Below are 10,336 nucleotides of genomic sequence, written 5' to 3'. Positions count from 1 at the left end.
GAGACACCACGCTGACTTTTCAGATTTGTACATATGAAGCCGAGCCTACGCGCATGATCGGCATCCACGAATAGGCGCCCTTGCCATGCATCATCGGCGCTGGCGATAACAACCTGCGGGTCCGTGTAGTTTGTTCTACGAGCGTGCATACAGAAACATCGTGCTCCTGCTTTTTCAGGCGTAGCTCTCCTGATGGGCACAACATATGAACGTATGTGGGTATATGGCAATGGTCTCATGTGTATGCTACAAATGGGAAATACTACTCGTTAGGAACTTTCAACGCGCCATATGGTCCTCGTACGGGCACGGCAGACCTGCTCTTTGTGTGGTTGGTGCTCCACGCCACATCGTTTCCGTTGTATGTTTTGGTCGCTACATGCTCCGGATGAAAAGAACGTGTCAGCAGATTTTTATTCTTGCACATCAGAACGAGATAAACATCCAGCCCTCAATACACAACACGAGTCATATCTGCCGACCACTGTTTTGCAAGCAAAACATACTCTCTTTTTTGTTGTTGAAATCGGTCAATTAAGCAGTCTACCTTACGAGTGAAATCCAACGGCTCACCTCCTTCCTCGTGCGCCCACCAGCCCCAACATCTTATATTTATTTATTTATTTGAGCAGCCAACATCTTATATTTAGGAATGGAGGCGGTACAAGTTTCTGGCAAACTCAGATGCAATCTAAGCTAAAGAAAAGCGGCGAACTCTTGTCAATTTGCAACTTATCAGTCGAGCAGCTCCTGTACGGAAAATGCTAAACCTCAATTCTTGCAGAACAGTGGCGAAGCCAGGATTAAAAAAAACATATTACCGAAAAACAAATTGGCCCAAGGTTCACTTCAATCCTGGCTCCGCCACTGTTCTGCAATGCACCAGCCCGAGCGCGAATCTGAAACTGAATTGCACTGTACAGAACATGAAAACACATAAAGCAAATCCGATATTTCTGAAACTCTTCTTGCTATTCATGTGGCCAAGAAACAAAGTAGCTAACAAGTTGCGTGCACCTATGGAAAGAATGCTAGCAACCACATTGGTGGCCGACAGACGAAAGGAAAAAACGGTAATTACCACAGACAAATTCAAACGCCACCTACTTGCATTTGATGATTAATCTATCACTAGTTACAAACGTTCTGTTGCTATACGCATCCTGTCAGTCAGCTGTTCACTTCTATAGGCAGTCTTGTTCAAGATAACGCTGAAGACGAGTTTCTGTTTGATGAAGCAGGCTTTCCCGGCATCAATGGCAGTAAAATTCCTAGGGCTGTATCGCACATTGCCAGTCAGGGTCTCTATCATTCTCGTACAGCATTTGCAATCGACAAGACTGCTCCGTTATCAACTTATAAGTCGAGGGATGATCGCGTGCCACCAGGGAGAAGTCGTCGTGGTACATGTGTGTTCCTTCGACCATCAACTGCCAAATAAGAGCACCCCCGCCTGCCTGAAGCTTCCTCGCTGAATCATAGATTTTGTCGTAAACAACTCTTAGAAGAATATCTCTATCAACTGTGCTGTTGCCCTCTACATGCTGCAGGTAACCTACTTCTGAGAACAGAACAGGTTTTTTCAAGATGTGTTCGCTGTCATTAAGGTGTGAATCAACCCAACTGGAAAGGTATCTGAGTTTTTCTTCCATGCTTGCCTTTGGTAGCCTGGGAACAAATATATGCATCAATGGCATATAAACTAAAGCATGATACATTTGTACAAATAATCGGGAAAAATACATACCAGCTGTCAGGGTAAGCATGCACCGATGCAAAATCAATATTCTCAACTGCCGAGTTCTGTATGAAGTCTGAGCAGAGTGAAGCTGCCCAGTCCCCAGGATTAAAACCCAGCCTCTCAGCTATTCCAGTGCCATAAAACCCTTCAATTCCTACTGCAACAAGATGTTTAGCGTCCAGACTCTTGACATACGCTGCCATCTCTGCTATCCAAGCCTGCCAAGGGACATCGGGTTGAAGTGCCGAGTGTTTTCACTCAGAAAAATCCCCATGTACTGAAAGTGAAAATGGATCTTTGAATGCATTGAAGTCATTACCTGAAGATGAGGACCAGATGAGTTGGACACACACCTAGGCTCATTCATGAGTTCCCAAGCAAAAATAGCAGGTTCATCAGAGTATCTGATTCCACTGTAAGAGTTCCTTCTAGTTAATATTGCCTGTTGGTAATACGTTATATAGGAGTGGTGACAGAATCATCAAAAACTGGCCAGAGAAGGAAAATTGGAGAAAAAGTGTTTATAAATAGTGCTTCTGCAAACGTAGCTGCAAGTTTGTTTACCCAGGTCGATTAGGGTCGCAATTGACACATATTACTCCCTTGTTTATTTATGTAACAAATTTACAAGCTATATGCATAAAAGAAGGTCTTGTAAATCATGCTAGTCACTTGGCAGTGGCCATAGCACAATACACTTTACCACTCCTAGATAAAATGTCAGAGCATATGAACATATTAGGTACATTCAGCGAATACAAAACACATTTTATCTAATATCCACTCCCTTGGGAGATAATCTACAGAGAAAACCATGATATGTGTACAGAAAAGATTGACACATTACGTCGTTCCTAAAGTCCTCATCAAAGGTAAGATGAGATTATCAAAATTAATTTTCTAACATGCAAGTGGGGCACACCACAATATTGCAATGAATGCACAACTACATCTTTCTGTTTTCATGATATATGTCCTGAACCTCACAAGAATCCGTTTCAAAACAACTGTCCATTGAGGAAATCAAGAGTATAGTTAATCCAATATCTCCATTTATTGCTTTGGAACAGGTTAAATGGTTGTAGCATGTCATTCAACAAGGGTATGCATGGTACTTTCTCACTAAATATTTCATAGATTTTGTGTTTACTTGTTATGTGCACATGGTGAGTTGAGGACAGTTAAGAACACAGAGGGAGTAGTAAATACGAGGTGCCACAAGACAAAATAATTATTTGTTTCAAGCTAAATATTACCTTCACATAATCCTTGTAGTAACCCTTAACGGTTGGGTCATAGAAAAAAGAATCAGTTGAATTCGTCAAGTTAGCTCCAGCTGCTTGTGCCCACTTAACATATTGGGCCTTCCCTCCAAAGTTATCAAGGTTGTTGACAAGGCAAAGAATCAACCTAATATGATTTCTCCGGGCTTCATAGATAATGTAATCCAATACCTGTAATGAAGAAAGTTATGATTAATATTCACATGAAGAACATCATTTACCTGTGCTTCTATAAACCTATTTGTTGAGGTATTGCCACTTTAAAAGTAATCCTAAAAATGTATACCGCTTCAAAAAGATACGTGTTGGGGAGTGCATACAACCATGAAGAAAAAAACTAAAGAATTTCTTAGGCGAAGGCACAGAATCTAGAAATTTATATTAACACGGTAGGAACACAGGGTACAGGTTAAGCCCTAGCTAAACTCTAGAGATCATGAAAAGTTCGGCACCACTTCATACTTCAGAAAAATCTAAATATCAGTTTGCATTCCGTTGTGTAAGCATAACACACTCAAAAGTAGGGATCATAAGTTAGTCATTTTGTGAGAGAACGGCAAGGTATTACTCAAGTTGCACAAGCGCAAACTATTAGCAACTTGTACCATAATAAAAGAAAGGTTGTTATCATAGAAGAAATGAATAAATGAAGGATGGAGGTAGCATGCATCTTAAAGCTGCTAATTATTTGTGCTTGCTGAATATATCCATTGTTTCTTTCCTGGCACTGAAGTTGTTCACGATGCGAACTTGCAAAGTGTAAGGCCAATATGATTCGTACAGGCATAACAGACCAAATAGCCTGATGGATTTCCTGATCCTCTTCAGCTCTCAGGCCACCAGGGACCGTCTCAATGACGACCACTTCATCCGATCTCCCCGCTTCTCCCTTTCGATTCGCCCTTGGAGTAAGCTCGCTCATGCCGGCTACGGCGAGTTCGAATACAGCGTCGAGCTCGAGCTCCGCGGTATTCCTGCCCAGGCGTGGCATCTCTCGACTGCCGAGCACATCCTTGGACAAAGCTGCTGGATTGAGCGCCTCCATCCCCACACTCGCTCCCGCGCCGACCTCGCCACGTTCCGGCTTTCCGGGCGCACGCACAATCCTGCCGACATCCGTCGCAACGCCATTCTGGAGATCGTCGAGCAAGTCCCCGCGCGCCTGGGCTCTGCTGCGCCTTTCATCAGGACGCTTACCTACCCCATCTCCACTGCGATATCCCGCGATGTGATCATCAGGCCTACGAGCGTGGCTCCAAACGAGGGGCATGGTCGCGATCAAGGCGCCGATGATGGCAACGACGCCGGGCACAGCCACGGCCCGGGGCCCGCGCGCCGCCACGACCGCAAGCGTAGGCGCATGGACTCGCAGCCCACCGGCCGTGCCGATGGCATGGCTATGGACAACCTCGATTGGCGCGTCGGCAACCGCGCCTCCCACGTGGATGGGGTGGCCATGGCTCCGGCGTGGCCTGCCCCTCCCGGTGCGGCGGCGCAACCGCCCATAGATCCAACCAGAAACGGCATGCTGCTGTGGCCTGGCCAACGTGGGGCCCCTCACCCTCGTCATCGAGCCAGAAAAGGAAAGGGGAAAAGGAAAGATAAGCTGGCAACAGCCGTGGGCCAAGCGCGCAACGCTGACGATGGCTCTATCGCCGCGCTCGACGGGCCTGCGGGGACAGATGGCGACTCCCCTGCGGCTGCGGCGGCATCGGAGCCATCCGGTTTTTCGAATCCGGTGGTATCCCATGCACCCGGGAACGATCCTGCTGGCCAAAGTTCTAGTTCGCCTGACCCTTCTTGTCGGGACCTGGCCGTGCTGAGCGAGGTGCCATACTCGCGGGAAGAGACGCCGGCCTTGTCGGGGCAAAGTGGCGATTCACCCACATCCACCCTCGAGGTGGGGCTGCTCTCCTGTGTTGACCGGTCCACGCCAACCCCCACGCGCACCGCAACGGACAGAGAGGCGCTCGTGCTCGCCAGCGGCGCCAACAATCCATCCCAAGAGCTGTCGAGCACAACTCCTACTGGGCCACAGCTACCCGCCCCGACCCAATAGGCTCCTATCTCGATCCTCCAAAGGCCCACGGCAATAGTCCCTCCTCCCAGGCGTACTGCGGCCCCTCCAACAGTGGTGCCTGCCCACATGGAGGCCAACCACGACATGTGCACGCCTACGCCCAACCACTTTGCCTCCCCGCCAGTAACCCTGCGTCGATCCTGAGGTCGTGCACCCGTCCCACAATCATGGACGCTGGGCCAGTTCCTCGCCGCCGCCTCCAAGCAGCTCAACGCGTCTCTGCGGGCGCCTGGGAAGAGGCCACGCCGCCCCCTCAACTTCACCCCCCTGCCGTGGTCGTTCGGCATCCGCCAGTTCCGCGGCCGCCGCGCCGCCGACAGCAGAAAGAAGAGCGCAACTCCAGGTCCTCCGCGCGCTCGGTATAATTGGGACCATCCAGAAGATCACCGCCGCGGAGATGAAGGCATACGACGACGTGTTCGCGGTGCCCATCCCGTTCACGCTGCTCGCGGCCATCGCCGCGCTGGTCGATCGTGAGATCCCAGCCTGCATGGCGCCGCCGGCGCCCACACCGGCACGTGTCGACACCGCGTGCGAGGTCTAGGCCCCCGCGGCATCGTGCCCGTCGATCCCACCTTTATGGATCACGGCCTTAAGATCGTGGTTTGGAATGTGCGCGGCCTCAACACTCGCGCACCGCCACGCCATTCGCACTTTGCTGGACACCACCGGCGCCTCAATTGTGTGCTTGCAAGAAACTAAAATGGATTTGATCTACTCGTCTGTTGTTCTTGACATGCTTGGCTCAGAATTCTATGATTATACTTATCTTCCGGCCCAAGGCACACAGGGCGGCATTTTGCTCCCATGGAAGAGCAGGGCCATGTCGATCACGGAACCAATGTTCACCATGAACACGCTCACTGCCAAGGTGGCCACGGCCTCTGGCACGCCATGGTGGCTCACGGTGGTCTATGGACCCCAAGATGACGTGGACAAGGTGGCATTCATGAAAGAATTACGGGAGATTAGGGCGGATTGCGCCGGGCCATGGATGTTATGTGGTGACTTCAACCTCATCCTTCGAGATGAGGATAAGAGTACGGGCAACCTGAACAGGCGCATGATGGGCAGATTCCGCCACCTCGTCAACGATCTCGCGCTTAAGGAGATTTACCTAAACAGACAGCTCTACACATGATCTAACGAGCAATTGCCGCCAACCTTGGTGCATCTGGACCATGTGCTTTGCACCTCGAACTGGAGGACATGCACAGTGATTGCCACTTGAGATGCCTCGCGTCCGTAGTGTCTGACCACTGCCCTCTGGTACTAGACTGCTTGCTCCACGGCGCACCGGCGATTCCATTTCAAGGACTACTGGTTGCGCATGGACGGGTTCCAGACGGTGACCGCCGCTTGGGGCTCCACTTACGACCCCGATCCCTTCCGTCGTCACCTAATGCTCCGCCTACAGGCTACAACGCGTAGGTTGACGAGCTGGAGCTCCAAGGCGGTTGGGAACATTAAGGCTAAGTGGCGATCTCCCGCGAGCTCATCGCGCGTTTCAACAAAGCCCAAGAGGATCGAGTGCTCTCTGCCCAGGAGGACAGGCTGCGTAAATAGCTCAAGGTTTCCTACCTTGGCCTCGCATCTATGGAGCGCACGATCGCCAGGCAGCGTGCCCGCATTGCCAACCTCAAAGACGGCGACGCCAGCACCGCGTTCTTCCACCAACAGTGCTCCTTCCGCCGGCAGAAAAACAGGATCTTCAGCCTGACAACGGCGCGGTGCTCACCGACCACGAGGAGATGGCGCACGCGGCTTTCTCACATTACGACGAGCTACTCGGCACCGCTATCAATCGCGACCACACGCTCGACATGGCACGGCTTATTGAGCAGAGCAACCTCGCCAACCTCGACACGCCCTTCAGTCCGGAGGAGATCTGGAGCGTGGTCAAGCGTCTCCCGACGCGCAAGGCACCCGGGCCAGACGGATTCACAGATGAGTTTCTGCGTGCGTGCTGGAGCACCGTCAAGCAGGACTTCTTGGATGTCTTCCAGCAGCTCTTCCAGCTTCGAGGACGGAGCTTTTGCAAGCTGAACAAGCCCTCCTCACCCTGTTGCCGAAGCACGCCGACGCCCATGAGCTACGCGACTACCGGCCGATATGCCTCATCCATATCGTGGCCAAGATCGTCTCCAAAGTCCTCTCGCTTCGCCTCACCCCGAAGCTAGACTGCCTTGTCAGCCACAACCAGAACACGTTCATCACTGGACGGAGCCTCCACGACAACTATGTTCTTGTCAAGCAATCGCTGAAGTTGTTGCATCGGCTGGGATCCCCAAGAGTTATGCGCGTGCTTTCTGTTGGGGATATACATAACAGGTAGGCCCACGAAGGGTCGAAATATCATGAAGCATGGGGTCCACACAACATGTGGGTCCAGGTCAATTTCATACAGACGCACTAGTCACTCGGACAAGCAGCATACTATCCACTCGACCAAGCAACATACCATCCACTCGGATGACAGTTCACCACTCGACCGTACGACTCACTCGGATATACGAAGGCCGGCAGGCAGCAAAGCAGTCGGCATCTTTCTAATAGTGAGGGCTTAATGGTGGGCTGGCATTATGGCATTCATACCCCACTTTGTAACGTAGGAGGTGAGGGGGTGGCGCACTCTATATAAGCCACCCCCACCACTAGACTAAGGGGGGCTTCTTCTTCCACCTCTCTCTCTTTTCACCATTAGTCTCAGGACTTAGCTCAGGCATGGGGATCCGTTCCTCTCTCTCACACACATATTGTAATCTCCGGATATATACTCAGATAAAACAAAGCCTCTCCGGAGCACGAGACGTAGGGTTGTTATCTCCACCGTGAGAGGCCCGAACTCGCGAGGCCCGAACTCGCTAAAACCACCGTGTCACCCATATGCATCTCGATAGATCATGCTCCGTTCTCCTACCCCTATTCTACTGTCAGACTTAGAACCACGACAGTTGGCGCCCATCGTGGGGCCTGGCGTCTATCGAGCCATGATGCAAATGGTTTTTTCTTCAATCTTCAACAGCGAATCAACTACGATCGCCACAGAAATTGGCCGCTAGAGCTCTGGTCATCACGCATTCGTACAAACAAAAGGACAAGGGAAGTATCCATTCGATCTAGTCTTTCCACAATACATTGTCTAACAATGAGTTTGTCTTTTCCTCCCCCAGGATCAGACGCACCCTTGCATGATCGGTCATGAAACTGAGAGGAAGAGAAAAGGGCAAGTCAATCCTCATCTTTCTTGCCTTCTCAACATGATCATCATCAATGGCAACCACTGCAAACAGCCGTTGGCGTGGGCATCCCGTTGTCTCCGTCGTAGTCTACGACACCGTCAATAAGCTCGCGCAATCACCCTCCGGCGCGGTCCGCCGCATCGTCTCCGGCCTCATCTACGACACCATCGGCGAGCTCATACAAACGCCCCCCGGCGCGGTCCGCCGCATCGTCTCCGGCCTCATCTACGACACCATCGGCGAGCTCATACAAACGCCCCCCGGCGCGGTCCGCCGCATCGTCTCCGGCCTCATCTACGACACCATCGGCGAGCTCATACAAACGCCCCCCAGCGCGGTCCGCCGCATCGTCTCCGGCCTCATCTACGACACCATCGGCGAGCTCATACAAACGCCCCCCGGCGCGGTCCGCCGCATCGTCTCCGGCCTCATCTACCACGCCGTCGGCGAGCTCATCCAAACGCCCTCCGGCGCGGTCCGCCGCGTCGCCTCCGGCCTCGTCTACGACGCCGTCGGCGAGCTCGTCCAAACACCCTCCGGCGCGGTCCGCCGCGCCGTCGAGCACGTACAAACAGCCACTTGCGCGGTCCATCGCGTCGTCCCCGGCCTGTCTGCGACGTCCTCGCGCGCGGCCACCTCCTCTAGCCGGTGTCAATGGCTCTACGGTTGGGTTTGCCTTCGTCACGCATGCATGCAGGCTCACGCATATCCCACTTGCATGCACGTTGAGGAGGTGAAAGGAAATTGCTTTGATTGACGAATCAATGTCCGTTAGTGCATGGCCAAAAGAAGGAATAACGGAAGGAAAAGAATGGAAATTTTCTTGATTGCCAAATCAATGTCAATTAGTGCATGGCCAAGAGATGGAAACTGCCATTTCATCAATTGGGCAAGAGTTATAGCATGCAGATTCTTTGGACGTGGGCAACTCCATCAATGCCTCGTAACGTATTCTTCATGGCCCCGGACAGGCGGTCCGGCTCCTCGAGCAGCAAGACGCAGCAGCCGCAGCGTGAGACTCCTCCACCCAGTCGACTGATAGAGGGCGGCCTCCGCGCAGCGGAGACGCATCTGATTGAGCGGTTTGCTGGTTCACTCGGAAAAATCTCGCACTCGGACGGGTTGTTCACTCCGACTGCTAACCTGCTCCCTCGGCGAATCCTAATAATTTCCATGGCGACCATGGTCAGAGGGGCACTTCTGAAGTTCGCATGGATGCGGGGGCCTAATGCGGCATTCGAGAATGGCCACGTCCCCGACCACAGTACTCTCCCATCCAGTCGGAGCTACAACGGTGGAATCATTCGGAGCACAAATCTGACGCGGCGCCCTGCACGACGTCACTTGGATACATCATCATCACTCGGCAGCAGTTACAACGGCGCACGGCTCTCCGTCCTCTACACCGGCTCAACGATACACCATGGCCACTCCGGAGAAAAGATTCGGCACTCGACAGGGATGGAGCCAAAGGAAACGTCATCCAGAACCACTCGGAAGAAAAGACATTTGGCTATCCATCACCCGTCTCCACGGGATGCGTCTACTTCACTCGGACGCCCGCGCATCGTCATTGCGCGGGACGCATCTACTTCACTCGGACTTCCCGCGCATCGCCCACTGCAGCACGCGCCTCTACTTCACCAGGATGCCCCGCGCATCGTCACTCTGCGGGACGCGTCTACGTCATTCGGACGCCTCGCATCGGTTGGTCACCTCATCACCACTCGGCCGCTCCGCGCGTCGCCACTCGGTTGGTCACCTCATCACCACTCGGCCGCCCCGCGCGTCGCCACTCGGTTGGTCACCTCATCACCACTCGGCCGCTCCGCGCGTCGCCACTCGGTTGGTCACCTCATCACCACTCGGCCGCCCCGCGCGTCGCCACTCGGTTGGTCACCTCATCACCACTCGGCCGCCCCGCGCGTCGCCACTCGGTTGGTCACCTCATCACCATTCGGCCGCCCCGCGCGTCGCCACTCGGTTGGTC

General features: G+C 52.8%; 1 protein-coding gene across 3 annotated transcripts in view; it reads right to left on the bottom strand.

Moving 5' to 3' along the window:
* Positions 1-892: 892 nt before the first annotated feature.
* The window catches only part of LOC123151108 (mannan endo-1,4-beta-mannosidase 6), an 18,899-nt gene continuing 9,455 nt past the window's right edge, over positions 893-10,336 (bottom strand). Inside the window, exons 1-5 of one of the 3 annotated variants that reach the window (XM_044570881.1) lie at positions 3,806-4,941; positions 2,998-3,195; positions 2,061-2,183; positions 1,748-1,959; positions 893-1,668 (exon numbers count right to left, since the gene is read on the bottom strand). In XM_044570881.1, coding sequence (XP_044426816.1) covers positions 1,272-1,668; positions 1,748-1,959; positions 2,061-2,183; positions 2,998-3,195; positions 3,806-4,774 — 1,899 coding nt within the window. In that variant the 5' untranslated portion in view covers positions 4,775-4,941 and the 3' untranslated portion in view covers positions 893-1,271. Of the gene's footprint in view, positions 1,669-1,746; positions 1,960-2,060; positions 2,184-2,997; positions 3,196-3,805; positions 4,942-10,336 lie in introns of those variants that run through there. The other 2 variants (XM_044570882.1, XR_006475493.1) reach the window with 2 other exon arrangements.

This window comes from Triticum aestivum, chromosome 7A (assembly GCF_018294505.1).
Source record: "Triticum aestivum cultivar Chinese Spring chromosome 7A, IWGSC CS RefSeq v2.1, whole genome shotgun sequence".
NCBI classification, from domain to species: domain Eukaryota; kingdom Viridiplantae; phylum Streptophyta; class Magnoliopsida; order Poales; family Poaceae; genus Triticum; species Triticum aestivum.
Note: the sequence above shows the minus strand (reverse complement) of the source record. Positions and strands in the feature narration are given on the sequence as shown.